The sequence below is a fragment of the Botrytis deweyae genome (assembly GCF_014898535.1).
Source record: "Botrytis deweyae strain B1 chromosome Unknown BDEW_002, whole genome shotgun sequence".
NCBI classification, from domain to species: Eukaryota; Fungi; Ascomycota; class Leotiomycetes; order Helotiales; family Sclerotiniaceae; genus Botrytis; species Botrytis deweyae.
In genome coordinates, this window is record NW_024066209.1 from 1,720,474 (window position 1) to 1,734,454 (window position 13,981).

Consider the following 13,981-nt stretch of genomic DNA (forward strand, 5'->3'; position numbering starts at 1 on the left):
GGGCGTGGTCGTAGCTTCCAGACCAGATATCCCTCAAGTTGAGACGAAAATGCAAGCACAAGTTCAGGATACCACGTTGTTTACTGTCACATTGAGATGCTTTGTGTTTTGACATTCTGATTACTACTTTATTCTTGCTATAAACAAAGTTTTTGCTGTACTCTCAAGCGAGAGCAGAAACACTTGTAGACTAAGTATCCCGTTCCTGAAAACAAAAGCATAAGCGCTGCATCTTAAGTCGCTTAAAAACGAAAGCAAGACAGCCTCTGTTGATATCGCGAACTTGCTCCTGAGAACATCTTTCCGTTGAAAAATGTTTCTTGTCCTTCCAAGCTGTATGCCATCCTGGTTATTTTAGTATGTCAATTAGCTCTCACTGACTCCGACTGGCGAACTTAGGTCGCTTTTTTGGTACTGGTGATAGTATGAGGTTCCAAACACTTCAGAAATATTTGACGGGCTTTGTTGGACAAATGGTCTAGTTCTTTATCACTAGCTCTCCCATTTTTAGTATCGAGTACCCGTGCCCTGACATCGAACTCATCATTGACTTTCAGTCCTTTGATTGCCTCCACAACATCTAAAGCCACATCGCGCGTGTTTTGGTGGAAGTAGAGCATTTCGTCTTTTGGCAAAGATACATAAAGTAGCATTGTCTTGACGCATTGAAAATGCTCTGTGATAAATTTGCAGAGGAGTAAAAATTGACAGAGTTCACAGTGGTCCGAGAACGGCCCATCCACAGTGTGGTCTTGATTGTGCCAAAACGTGCTCAAGTGTAAGCATATGTGTTTAACTTCTGCGTGGTTGTCCTTAGTGGTGCATCGTCGAATTTGTAGCTACAACGCGGTTAGTTCGGAGCTCGGATTAGGGGGTGGATCAAAATACATTTTTCTGTTTCTTGGCATCTTTTAAAATAATGGTGCCAAAATTTAGACGCTCACCGAAGTCAATAACAACGTTATCCCAGAAGAAGTCGACAATTTCCTTCCAGAGATTGATGTATTCATCATGTGCAACGTCTATCTTTTGTATCGCTTTGCCCTTTCCTTTCCCGCCCATAGTCAGGTTGGTACTGCTTGCTTCGTCCAGTTGGAGTGCATATTCGACTTTTTCTAAAAGCCATATTAATTTCTGAATACCCCGGTATTCGTTCGGTTTGAAGAAATCGAGCATTCCCTCTGACTGCGCCCAATATTTCTCATTTTTCCAGTCCTTAAGATCATCTTCTGTAAGACCTAAAACATCGTCGGATACATAATGAATAGGAGGAAGAGCACGGTCGGCTGAAACTCTTCTGGAAACAGCAAATCGTCTTCCATTGCGAGAGAGGCGCGCATGTTGGGAATCTGGGGACCACGCGAATATCAAAAGTTTGTAAATCCTGTTTCGTACTCCGACAGGGAGCATCTTGAACAACTTCCAGAAACTGCTGGCTGTTAGCACAAAATTTGTGATATCAATGGCGTAGAACATTGGATCTATACTTACTCAAGTGAAGTTGGGCCATCTCTGAGAAAATCGCCAAATGGTATTACAGCCTTGAATTTGGAATTGATTTTTGGTTCTTGCTTGGGACCAGGTTCTTGATAGAAATCGTCTTCAAACGACAAGTAAGGAATCGACCTCGATGGAACTAGCATTTTTGCACTGCGAGGTCGGTCGTCTGATATATAGCAATTTGCGAACGCTACTTCGAAAATTGGGGCGTGAGTGTTGTTACGAGACATCGTGGTTGTTGGTTACTACACTTATAAAGACTGATCAGTGGGAGGCTTGATAAATGAAGGAGGTGATGTGACAGTTATGGAATATTGAACAAGTGCTTACCAGAAGACTCAAAGTGAAGGTTGAAGAAGATGAAAGTTACAAGGTCTTTTTAAGTGATAGATTCTTGAGGCTGTTGTTGAAACTGTGTGAAAATATGAAGAGGAAGTCGAAGGATTGCCGATTAGAAGCAGAGCTCTAAAATTCAGCAAGTTTTGTGCGAGGTATTGCGTGAAAAGGCGAAGAGAATCAATATTCGCGTTTTTAGTTAATTCGAAATGTGCTATTGGTGAAAAGAAATTCCTTCTTGTAAAAGAGAGAGCTACAATGTAAAAAAGAGTTCAAAACAATAGTTCAAAACTAAACTAGTAATCAGAAGGAATTTGTTGTGTGTTCGCAAGTGTTGTGTTTATGAAGGAAGCTGTTGTAGTAGTGGATGTAGATTACTTTGTTTGTTTGAATTTATGTCCAGTACAGCCTCAACTAAAAATTCACCAAGATGAATGCTACCCCTCCAAATAATGCCTCTCAAACCCGAGCCCGGGGTTTGGCCGAGATGAGTTCAGATTTCCATGATTGGAGATATATATATAAAGATTACATCTGGACAATAACAATTCACCTCTCGTGTCTACTCTAAGAACTAACCCGCTTCTATGCCCTTTAACAATATACGAATCAGGACAAAAAGTCATTCTCATATTAGTGGTCAATCTTTGACTGTTGCTCATAGATTTGATACTTTTCCAAACAGAGATATACTATTTGGAGTGTTTCATCAACTCCACCTTTCTCTTTTACATTCAAAGAACAAGGAAAATAAGTCAGATCTACTTCTGTAGAGCCTTGTAACTTTCCTCTCAAGCAGACTTGCACAGCACGAACTGTATTGAGTACTTTGTTTAGCACAACTGCGAGTTTTCGGCTCCAACAACCTCTCTATACGCGCAACCTCATTACAAGCTCTCTTTAGACTTGTCACTCGAACTAAGCCTCCCCTACTTCTTGACTAAGACTAGGTACTCAATCTGAATCGAGATTAAACGACAATCTCTACATTCAATCATACCTATCCACTCTGCTAGTAGTGGACAAAGCCATTCAATACAAACTACTATTCTTGGCTGTTCTTTCTCGCCTGATAACATCCCGCTGGTCATCGGTTCCTTTCGTCGGGTATGACTACATCCTCTGCATACAAAAATTAGGCAATACTCAAATCATCGTCCATCTTCCTGTCTCTTCAGAGCAGCTTTATCTAGCTAGCTACTTATTTCGCAGGGATTATTGGGACCAGCATACATACGCGGCTCAGAATTAGTTATCCTCTCGAAAAGTCTGAGATAGCAATATACTCTCGTCTACGATCATCCATTCCCGTCGTCGCCACTCTTACAGATATCCACGGAAGTCCTACCCTCTATACCAATACCCTCCCTCATCACTTTTAACGATGAAGTTCAATACAATGGAGAAACGATCTGGATCAAGGCTCGACGATGATCGTACTAGGGATGTGCAAGTTGAAGAGACTCAAGGTACTTGTTCATCTGCGTTTCAGGAGCTAACAACCTCATCTCGAAATCGCGCAGATGTGGATCAAGCCAAGACGCTTTCGGAAACCAACAGTCTCGATGAAGTGTCTAGTGAAACCACTGAACTTCCCACTACGTCTGGCCATATTCCAGACCCATATATACTGTTCCAAACCTCTACTCGCCATCCTAAGTTGCCTTCTAGAATTCCAATCACTTCAAATGGCTCAGTCCAACATCGCTTGCTATCAACTAGCATCCAACCTCTTGCAAACTTGGAAACCTTCTCATTATTTCTGATGCTTCCCTTTGAGATACGAAGAATTATATGGAAAATGACTTTGCCCGGCCCAAGGATTATTCTCATACGGTCTATTCGGAGCAAGTGGCCCCTTCGAATGACTTTCACCCGACCTCCAAGGACTTATAATACATATAAGTCTAATTACGCTATGCCAAATGCAATGCTAGTGTGTAAGGAAGCTTTAGACGGTAAGATCCCTTTCTATTCTCATATTTTCAAAACACAGATTGCCCAAGGAATGCATCATTGTCGAGAAACTTGCGTGCAACGGAAACTGGCTCTTCCAAATCCTTTTGAGAAGCCTGTTTACAGTCGCTAATTTGTTGTACAGTGATTTTAGAGGAGTCTCGATTGGTGCGAAAAGCTTTTATCTGTAAAGATATTCCAGGACCATGCCTGCAGAACAAGATTACCTTGAATTTCAAAGCCGATTCGATATACCTTGATACGGACGACGAACGAGAGGGCTCGGCTACTGACTATCCAACAAAGTGGCGTCCCATTGCAATGCTTATGGATATCTGGTTTGATCTTCGCTTTTGGGCAGAAATCTCGCATCTCATACTCTCAATTCCTGGGGTGTACAGAGACAGATACAATTGCGATGACTTTCGAAGATATCTCAGGAACATATTTGCGTACATGGAAGGATTGAACCGCGTAACTTTCGTCCTTGCAGACAAGACAGAGCATCTACCATATGCAGAGAGAGATCTTGCATTAGAGTACCCGATGGATATCGACTACGCTCTGGATTTGTTCGCTAAGCACCCCCGAGAAGTGTCGCGCGAGGAAACATTGAGACTTGGGGAGTGGTACAAGGAATTTTCGCCCAGCTTTGTGGAGTTTGATATGGATGCTTTGAGAGAACATCCGTATCGGAATGATTGGACTTCTGCTAGCAGGCCGCTGATTATTCCTAGAGATGCAGTTGTCGATTTTAAAATTATAGTTGAGAGGGAGAAGTCAGAAGAGTTGGCAAGAAGAAAGAAAAGATTCTATGCAGTGAAGAGACAGATTGCTGAAGAGGAAGATATACCATGGCATGATGTTTGCTATCAGGGGCCTGCTAGGGAAACCTAGATGATGTTATGAATCAGTCGATCGTCTTGGGCTTTAAGTTTTTGGCAGCAAGGCTTTTTAGGTAGTTTGCTCCTCACAATCGCATTTCACCTCATGTGTCATATCAATGACAATCCCATAATGTTCCAATTCATAACACCTAGTAACTTCATGTGTGGACTTAAGGTGTTGAAGAATAGCCCACGCAATAATGTCATGTTATTCAATATTAATTAATACCCAAAGGTCTGAATATCAAACTGAAGTGAATCAAATTGAAGTAGTAAATCCTGACTTAGTGTTCATCATGATTCATAGCATGAAATTTGAACTACATAGCAATCTCCATTTTGTTTTACATTCACCAAGCGAGATACTTTGAATGAGAAATCATTGTTAAGAAAAGCGATCTAGCCTTACATTGCTATAGCGATGAAGTTGGTGTTTGCAACTCATATATCATCGTAGCATCATCTTGTAGTAATTATTGAACGGAATGCACGTCCTGAAAAGTCCTCCCTGTCTATCTCGCAATTCTCTCCTCCCCCTCTCCCATCCCAAAATCCTTCAAGAACCTCCCCCAAACAGCCCCCTTCCCACTCTCCCCCACCGCCACACTCCACAAAACTCTCGCAGCACCATCTTCCCATCCAATTGGACATCCATCCCACCCACCATTCCTCTTCCTATTCTCAATCACTTCTTTGGCTGCGCTCAAATACCCAGGATCCACACTATTCATAGCTACTTTTCGATCTCGCCATGCTGCTGCTGCCTCGGTTTCCGTAAGCATATTGAGTGCGGCTTTCGCAAGATTCGTGTGGACGTGATATCCATTTTTGTGACGGTTAGTGGGTGTTGGCTCAAATACTCCCTCGCGAGCTGAGACGTTGATGATGTGGGCTAGTGGCTTGGCGGGTTGACCATTGTTTGCTGGATGTGGACGGGGAGTACCCATGAGAGGAAGAAGTTCGCGTATCAAGATTAGAGGGACGAATGTATTGACTGAATGCGCGGAAATGACGTCTTCATAAGGTATTTCGTATAAGCTTTGAACCCAAGAGGTCTTGGGTTCTTCCATCATTGTTGAGATTGAAGTGGTGTTTTCTGTTCGTCCGATTATTCCAGTCTCTTCGGTGGATATTTCGTTGAGACGCTTTTGTTCTGTATCAAACGCTAAAAGGTTTAAACTCTGAACACCTCCTCTGATCCGAGCATTATAGTTGGTATCAAGGATTAGATTGTCATTGTTATTATCCTCAAGTCGTAGCTGATTTTCCAATTCAATGGCTCGTCTCTCTTCTTTCACCGAGTCTGTCCAAGTTTGAGCTGCATTGTTTATAAGAATATCAAGTCTTGGTGTATTTTCTCTACTCCAGTTTCTCAGTATCTGCTTAATTCCAGCGACCAAATGGAAGACGTCGTTCGCTGCTCTGAAGTCGGCTCCTAGGATTCTCAACCGCTTGACCCACTTTTCCGAGTCGCTTTCCGCTAGATATCTCACTGCTGCATCTTGTGGATATCTAGAGGATACTATTACATGAGCACCGCATCTGAGCAGTCGTAACGCGGTATAGAAGCCCAGGTTGATTCGTCCTCCTGTTACCAATGCCGTTTTACCATCCAGATTCAGAGCTTCAGGCAGTGAAAGATTGCTTGATGCGAGATTGAAACTTCCGCAGGGTTTACAAAGAGCGGGATATTGAGGATGAGGACTCGTAATGAGAAAGTGACAGAGATAGCATTTTCTTTCTTTTCTTTTTCCTCTTGTTACGTCTTCGCTTGCCGTGGAAAATGGGCTCCGCAGACGCTGGTTCAGCACCAGCACTATATTGTTCAATGGTGTTTTTCCATCAATACGAATGCCATCTTGACTCTTGACATAAAAATCAAGTACTCTGAGTGTAGTCTCAACATCTTCTATCGAAGGCGGATTCTGAGTAGCACCTCCTAGAGCATTCGGAAGACTTCCGTGCCTAGATTGAGGGCTCATTTGATGTAGGTAGGCTTGAATTCCCTGTATTATGCCAGTATATAAAGCTGCTCCTATCGAATATGAGTACCGAGTCGGCGCATTTTTAGGATACAACTCTTTCGCTATTTTTTCACCCAAGGGAGATTCGACGTGAGGAAGGTAGAGGGCCAAAAGACTAGGAAGCCCCTGTGTTTGGCATAACTCTTGATCCTGTCGAATTTGTTGGGCTATTGAAGAAGGGGTGTGGTTTTTGATAAAGTCCTGGCATGATTCTTCGGTATTCAACATAGCTACCAGAATAATTCACGACGCAATATTTTGTGACTGCTTTTTTGTTTTATCCTTTGAATTACTCACCGAGCCCTATAGGTGGGGGTTTTTAAGCTTATAAGCTTATTTGCGGCGCAGATGATGGGTCATTTCAGGGGTTTAGCGGGCCAAGCCCACTAATGCACCGTCGTGCTAAGCCCTGTAAATAAGCAGAAATCCTTCAAATTCGTGAGTCATTTGAATTCTGCACAAAGGACAACAAAACCACAGTATCGCCCTCGAACGTAGTAATTATATCCCAAGTTGATAACATTCTTCCAAGTTCGTTACACAATGGACACCAACGTTTGGTCGATTCCATGGCCACGCGAACTTCCAGTCGTGGTTCGGTGCTTGCAAAAGCTACCACGAGAAATAGTCCATCAAGTTTTGAGCGATTTACCAGTCATTAAGATACTATCGATTCTCTCTTGGAGATTACCATACCTCGATGAATGCGTTCTTTCTCATAGAGCCTATGGACGACTATTCAGCTCAAAAGGCGAAATCTCGAACGCTTTGAACTATTACAGACTCTACCGCGAGATATGCTGGTTTCGTCGCTGGCCTGCTGCAGACACAGACTCTGTGTTTGCAAGGTCACCTCAGATGCTCTTGAGTTGGGGGATAAGCGTGAATCGCATGATCTTTCAAATGAGACGCCTTATTAGAGTTGGCTTGAACATAAACGATCATGATTTCGATCTTCTCGTCAAGTATGGAAGGCCTTGTCCACGCAATGCAGACATCAGATTTGATGTGAATGGATCTTTCCCCGATTTGAAATATTGCTGGGAATATTGGAATTGGATTAAGAATGCGAAAATGAAGCTCAACAAACGGAAATCCGACCAAATAGAATTCTCAGCATATTTGATTGAGAAATACCCACGAGTTCTTAAGAGACCGCTTGATCCATCGCAGGGAGCTCCTCGACCCAACACTACTCATACTGTGGTTATGCTTGAGAGAAGAGCGATAAAAACTCTTAAGAACAGAAGTTTATCCCATCATTGGCATAGTAATAAAGGCTTGTATAAGTCGGGCAGATATGTGATTGAACTAGTACCATATGATCGATACCTTCGGTTACTACTTGACACGTTAGCCAAGTATCCACTCGATGTTGAAGTCACTGGTCTTGAGGAAACTCTAGCCAGCGTCTCCCTACATAATGGCAGGCAAGGAACGACCCTAGAAGATACCAAGTTGGCTACTATTCCTGAAAGAGATCCTAATTACTTCAAGTACCCAGAAGAAATCGCTGCTAGTTTAAGGGTAGCATTAAAGGGCTTGATGTATATATACACAGAGCCGCCATTGACCATACCTCGCATTCAATGGGAATCACTTAGAGATGAAAATTCTTCAGAGAAGTGGCCAAGATTCTTCGTTGATAAAGGAAGACACGAACATCCACATTTCCAGTATCCATGTGCAAATCTGAAAATAAAACCTTACGACGACAGAGAGTATGAATGGCTAGCAGCTTTTGTCGAGGTAGTCACATGGATAGAATTGAATATTGGACCGGTAAAGGAAGATTTTTAAGTCTTCATTGGTGGGGAATGCACATATTGCTCATGGCAGTCAGTCTAATAATAAAGCTGCTTGAAAAAGTCTTAATTGTGATTTTGCAAAAGCATTCTGTTTAGATTGTCAGATTCATTGAACAAGAATCCTGAAAAGGACATCGTCACAAACGAGAGAGCAGTTACGATTTATACATATGCTGCTTGTCATTTTGTCTAATTTCGAAATTGAATGTTCACTGCATCACATTGCCTCACTAAGCAGATTTGCGCAAAACAAACCCATATTTGTTGCTATTGTTGATTAGATTGATTTGATATGATCTAGGAGTTAACTCATGTCCGGAAGTATTTCTATTTTACCACCTGAAACGACCTTCAAAAACTGTCGACTCTGTTGGAAAGTAAAGCTGACCTGCAAGTTGCTGGCAGAATGAATGGTAAACACTACGCCGATCTCGAGGTCTTCCAATTCTTATTGAGCCACCGAAGCTTCAGTTCCTAGAGAAAGATCTCATTCGCGTTCGTTCTATGCATTGCCAAAGTTCTTGGCCTCTCCTCGTACCCGATGAGTTTGTTCAACAGCATTAAATTCCACCCAAAGATTCCCTGCATATCATCCTTGAGAGACTGAATTAGAAGGTTGTGTTGGAAGTTATAAGGCGGATGACGGAGCCTGAACAGAGATTTCAAATTCTACTACAGGCGTTGGACAAGCAGGGTTCTTTTTGTTCTCCTTCTGAAGTGCACTCTGCATTTCTTCGATACAAACGTTCTGTTTATTTCTACAAGCGAATGCGTCCATGATATGTTGAGGAATATCTGGCATGGGAGGTGTGAGGATGTATTTCTTCAGATTCGGCATCAACGTGACCGCATGGTGGCCCAAGAATTCTACTCCATCGTGACTATTCCAATGTGAACACTTGACGGTTCTAAGTTCATCGAATAGGTTTTGCAACCAAGTTCCAATTGAATGTCCAGAATATGCATCGTAGTAAAACATAGAATAATCTTTGAATTGCCAATAATTTCTCGAGTACTTCATGTTAGTGCAGTCAAAGATGTCTCTATCGGGATTGATGAAGAAAGTTCGAAACAAGCCAACTTGAGCGGAATTAATATCACCTAAATGTAGTCGTACTTTGTTGTAATGTTTCTCAGCCTCTTCACGGCTTTCGTGGTTGACAAACAAGATTGATGGTGTTGGAGCACCCAAATCAAAAGATTTATCCGTTGGATGAGTAGTTATTTCGAGTAGGCGCTCCTGCGAACAAGCTAGGCTCCAAATCGCCAACCTCAATTCGACCGCGAGCCGAGGAAACGGTGTGAAGATACTGAGAGCTTCTCTTGATATCGTATCCGAGCTGGTACTGGTCTCACTCTCAGGGAACGATTTGAGTGTGCTAGCTATTTGTTGTATGTCGGTCGCAGGGGTTGTCTCGCCCTCGTTGGTGCACGAATCGGATTTATTGGTTTCTTGTTGTAAATTGCAGATGGCCAATTGTTCAACACCGGAATTTAAGCTATCGAGTGCCTCATCCGTCATTGCATCGATATTTGACATCGTATTCGGTGACATCTCTTCAAGTAAGCTAAGACTAAGGTTGGAGACGATGATGTGATACCTGAAAGGGAGACAGATATCGAAATAAAATTAGATGGAGAGAACGCAGTTTTATTTATTTTGAGATTTAAGCTGAGGTTAATAAAGCAGGCAAAGACATGGGTCAAGAGTTCGGTTATCGGAGAGACACAAGCTAATGAAGTTATTCACTTGAACTAACCATAGTATTCACCTGAGTTATGTATTTGTTAGGTATTCATATAGATTAGAATATTGTCATAGTAACAGGCTCTTTAGAAATGCTTGGCTGATTCTAGAAGGCGCTGTCGTATGGAACACAAGACATGGAATATCGCAACAGAACAATGAACTTCTGAACACACTCTGGATTCTGTAACATCGCAACTCCATTCTTTCATTAATCTAGACTATTTAAATAGCAAAATCTCTGTTCAAGATGATACAACCAACATCCCACACAATCACTTTCAAAGCATCGCACAGTAAGCCTGGGGCTACCTTGTCATTTCGAAGATGCCGTACCTAGGACTCACGTCTATCGATCCATTCGGAATACTTTCCACTAGCCAAAAGTCTACAACATTACCTTCTAATGCCCATGATTTACCTCGCGAAATATCTCAACAAGCTTGGAGATTGAAAGAATGGATCTCCTACCCATTCACTGTTTTCAACAACCGGGAGGAGTTCGACGAAAAGATCAGAGAAAAGCTAAAACATGAGTTCATGGCAACTATCTGTGAAGTCTGGACTGATGCCAGACTATCGACTGGGATATTTGCTTTACAGAGTTTGTCAAGTCTAAGGAAAAGGAGAAGTACTTTGGAGAATCGGCTGGAATCCAGGAGACGGAGCATGCGTCAATGTAAAAAGAAGACGGAATGATACTTGAGGGGGTTCGGTATTGACCGTAGAAGAATCTTTGAAACATTAACTTCTTTGAAGATGCTAAATGTGTGAGACTGTTTCAGGTGATGATATTTTAGACAATAAACTATAAACATAACCCATCCACTCCAAGTGGCTTCCGAAAAAGCGCTGGTATCTTTTAAAACAATGGTATCTAAGCCGAACCCCATCCGCATTAGATACACCAACATCTAATGTACGCCGTGAACTCCGTTCTCAATAGCAACGCCAATCATCAAGATAAATAGGTAATAATACAATCAAGAATGCAACTCGTAACGATATTTTCTTTCGTGTGCTACACCTCCACATCTATGCCATAGAATCCTCTGTACGGATCCTCATACTGTGTATTTCTATGTCTGTTGTCCGCTGTATATATTTATCACCATGCATAGCTTGTGGATAAACATGATCAGTCGAACTGTTCGTATCCAAGCTTTGTTTCATATAAGACATTCGACTTTTTCTTCGAGTTGGCAATGAGCTGAGATGACTGTTGTAACTATTGTCGGGACTGCCGTATGATCCAGGATTCTTGCCGCTGACAAATCGATCCCAGTATGGTTTGAGTGGAGGAATACTTCCACAAACGATAATAACAAAAAGTTCCGAACCGCTCCATACGAGCAAATCGTAAGTTTTCCCTGGTTGTTGTTAGTGGTTTGTTGTGTTACTGCCGAGATATATTTGGTAAGCTTACAAGTAAGATCGGAGTGGGCGTTAAGTGAGCCCAAAAATGTTGTTTTGACGATACAACAAACTGCAGCACTGGTATTGTTAGTGCTTATTCTCTCAAATGAAAGGAGGATAACTTACATAAGTCCAAGGCCCAAAAGTATGGTCAAGTTGACACGCTTCTTCATGTCCATGTTGAGATTCATGATGACACTTGCAGGCACAAGTGCGAGTACAATATCTGCGAGGCAATTCTCAGCTAATACACCTCGTTAGCAAGTTTCATTTGGTTGACGTAGACATTGCAATACGAACCTGCAGTAAACATGGCGAATCGAGATTGAACACTAGGATCCCAGCACGTGTGTGGAATACTCGAGTCCCATAACGCTTTAGGCGGGCTGCATTGCACGTAGGTGAAGATACAATCTAGTCCGTTGATCAGAGCAGTGAGCCCCATAGCTCCATAGACAAGCCATTTGCGCCAAGCGGTTGTATCACCACTCATGATTCGGAGAACGAGAAATCCCACTGCAGCTTTTCCAGTGATAAAGGCGAAGACAATGACAACTTGGATTATGTAGTTGAACTTTGCGGCTTTCATTGTTTGCTCTAAATCGAGGTAATATAGATGTCGAAATCCTCCAAGTTTCCATTCATATGTCATGAGACCGCCATATATTATAAAAAGACACTATCATTCAGTTAGAACGATATCATATGAGTCTTGAAAGAGATATACGCACCAAAGTAACAAGCATGACCCAATCATCCCTCCCAAGCCCTTTGATCATGATTCTGGCATAAAATCTTGCCATGACAATCACGAAAGCAAACGCAATCTGTGTCAAGACGATTATAGAAGCCGTTATTCCCCTGTCAACGTCTCCACCTGCTGGTACTTCAGTGCCGGGCATATTGACGAACTGATGTATAGGCTGATATAAACTCGATATGAAACAATTGAGCGTCAAACAGCAGATCATACAAACTTAATCAAAAGCAAACCCAACGATCATAATTCATGATCGATGTTAACGGGATAGATGATCTATTAAACTACTTGAGCATCTTTCTTGGTTGAACCCCCGCAATGATATCGATATCCTATCGTAAGCACTGCCATGGCCTACAGCCGATCCACTTTTGCACTGGCGTCGCATGGCGACAAGGGTGCAAGAAAATCATTTGAAGGATTTTTGCACAATCACTTTCACTGATAAATTCCATTCCTGGAGCCTAGAACCGCGGTAGCAAGCGAATTGAAAGGGGGTTGCAATTGCTGAATTGCTGTGCTGGCAAAGCCGATACACGACATGTCATGTCTACTAGCTCTCTGCAGGCGTTGTTCTTTGCGTTGTTCTCTTGGAGGGAAAAGACATACTTACTATTTAGACTCGGGCCCATGATACTATTGACTTTGTCCTGGAATATTCCGTGCGCCTCAGCTCAGCCGTTGTTACATTGTCAATAAGACTGAATGCGCACGATTGATTCGATAGGTGATTGCTCGTAAATCTACGCAAAGGAGCTACTAAAGCAAGTATAGATAATGCGTGACCAAGAATCCGAAAGAAGAAGCCGAAGCCGAAGAGTGATATCAAGCACGGGGATTGTCCTGTGTTGAGTGTCCTAAATTCCTTCCAAAGTCCTGATCGGATTACGTATTCAAGCATAAATATATATTCCTGGCAATTCAGTGACCGTCGTAACGCTGTGGAAATTATTTCTCACTGTCACAGCTTGATCTGACTGTTCAATACTTTGTAAATACTGCAGTATCACTAGCAATTGCACAAGATTGTGAAAGGATCTTGTTAGGGCTTTGTGCCATGTCCATACATACATACCTAGCATGAAATTCCGACAATAATGTAACCCTAAAATAGAACTGTACGACTCAGCCAATGTCGTGTGAACATCCCCTGTTGCCATGCCTCGCTTCTGTCCACCCATGCAACAGGGCTCCCTAACATGGACCAAATCGAGATTCAAACGTGGGGGCTTCCTAGTATGCAAATTGATCAGAATGTCATAGATGGGAGCTTTCGCATATGGCGCGCCTTCTAGATAGTATCACATCACACTGGGAAATATATAACCTCGTCGGAAATCATCCTAATCAACCTCGTGGGCGCTACAACTTTAGATCGCCGAGAAGCCCGTGGTCAGTGCTTACTGTCACTTACCGTATCCGTCACTTCCCACCAATTTGAATCCGTGCATGGAAGCTTGGACGTGGGCCGCCGTTAGACCTATGACAGGCCAGGCGAGCCAGGGTTGTGGTAACGGTTGCTAACACCCCGCTTAGCAGATGCCAGA

General features: G+C 42.5%; 7 protein-coding genes across 7 annotated transcripts; 3 read left to right on the forward strand and 4 right to left on the reverse strand.

Moving 5' to 3' along the window:
* Positions 1 to 879: 879 nt before the first annotated feature.
* EAE98_001205 (uncharacterized protein) lies at positions 880 to 1,730 on the reverse strand (the record flags this gene model as incomplete). The annotated part of the gene is made up of 2 exons (XM_038948823.1): positions 880 to 1,429; positions 1,492 to 1,730. 2 exons carry the CDS (start codon positions 1,728 to 1,730, stop codon positions 880 to 882), a joined length of 789 nt encoding a protein of 262 aa, XP_038815089.1.
* A 1,505-nt stretch (positions 1,731 to 3,235) lies between these two features.
* Positions 3,236 to 4,689, forward strand: EAE98_001206 (uncharacterized protein; the record flags this gene model as incomplete). The annotated part of the gene is made up of 2 exons (XM_038948824.1): positions 3,236 to 3,794; positions 3,938 to 4,689. 2 exons carry the CDS (start codon positions 3,236 to 3,238, stop codon positions 4,687 to 4,689), a joined length of 1,311 nt encoding a protein of 436 aa, XP_038815090.1.
* A 502-nt stretch (positions 4,690 to 5,191) lies between these two features.
* Positions 5,192 to 6,931, reverse strand: EAE98_001207 (uncharacterized protein; the record flags this gene model as incomplete). The annotated part of the gene is made up of 1 exon (XM_038948825.1): positions 5,192 to 6,931. The coding sequence occupies one exon, from the start codon at positions 6,929 to 6,931 to the stop codon at positions 5,192 to 5,194; it is 1,740 nt and encodes a 579-aa protein (XP_038815091.1).
* Positions 6,932 to 7,246: 315 nt separating this feature from the next.
* Positions 7,247 to 8,503, forward strand: EAE98_001208 (uncharacterized protein; the record flags this gene model as incomplete). The annotated part of the gene is made up of 1 exon (XM_038948826.1): positions 7,247 to 8,503. The coding sequence occupies one exon, from the start codon at positions 7,247 to 7,249 to the stop codon at positions 8,501 to 8,503; it is 1,257 nt and encodes a 418-aa protein (XP_038815092.1).
* A 636-nt stretch (positions 8,504 to 9,139) lies between these two features.
* EAE98_001209 (uncharacterized protein) lies at positions 9,140 to 10,051 on the reverse strand (the record flags this gene model as incomplete). The annotated part of the gene is made up of 1 exon (XM_038948827.1): positions 9,140 to 10,051. One exon carries the CDS (start codon positions 10,049 to 10,051, stop codon positions 9,140 to 9,142), a length of 912 nt encoding a protein of 303 aa, XP_038815093.1.
* A 534-nt stretch (positions 10,052 to 10,585) lies between these two features.
* Positions 10,586 to 10,957, forward strand: EAE98_001210 (uncharacterized protein; the record flags this gene model as incomplete). Its single annotated transcript, XM_038948828.1, has 1 exon — positions 10,586 to 10,957. The coding sequence occupies one exon, from the start codon at positions 10,586 to 10,588 to the stop codon at positions 10,955 to 10,957; it is 372 nt and encodes a 123-aa protein (XP_038815094.1).
* Positions 10,958 to 11,293: 336 nt separating this feature from the next.
* On the reverse strand, positions 11,294 to 12,576 carry EAE98_001211 (uncharacterized protein; the record flags this gene model as incomplete). Its single annotated transcript, XM_038948829.1, has 5 exons — positions 11,294 to 11,628; positions 11,685 to 11,752; positions 11,801 to 11,918; positions 11,975 to 12,353; positions 12,406 to 12,576. 5 exons carry the CDS (start codon positions 12,574 to 12,576, stop codon positions 11,294 to 11,296), a joined length of 1,071 nt encoding a protein of 356 aa, XP_038815095.1.
* Positions 12,577 to 13,981: the final 1,405 nt, after the last annotated feature.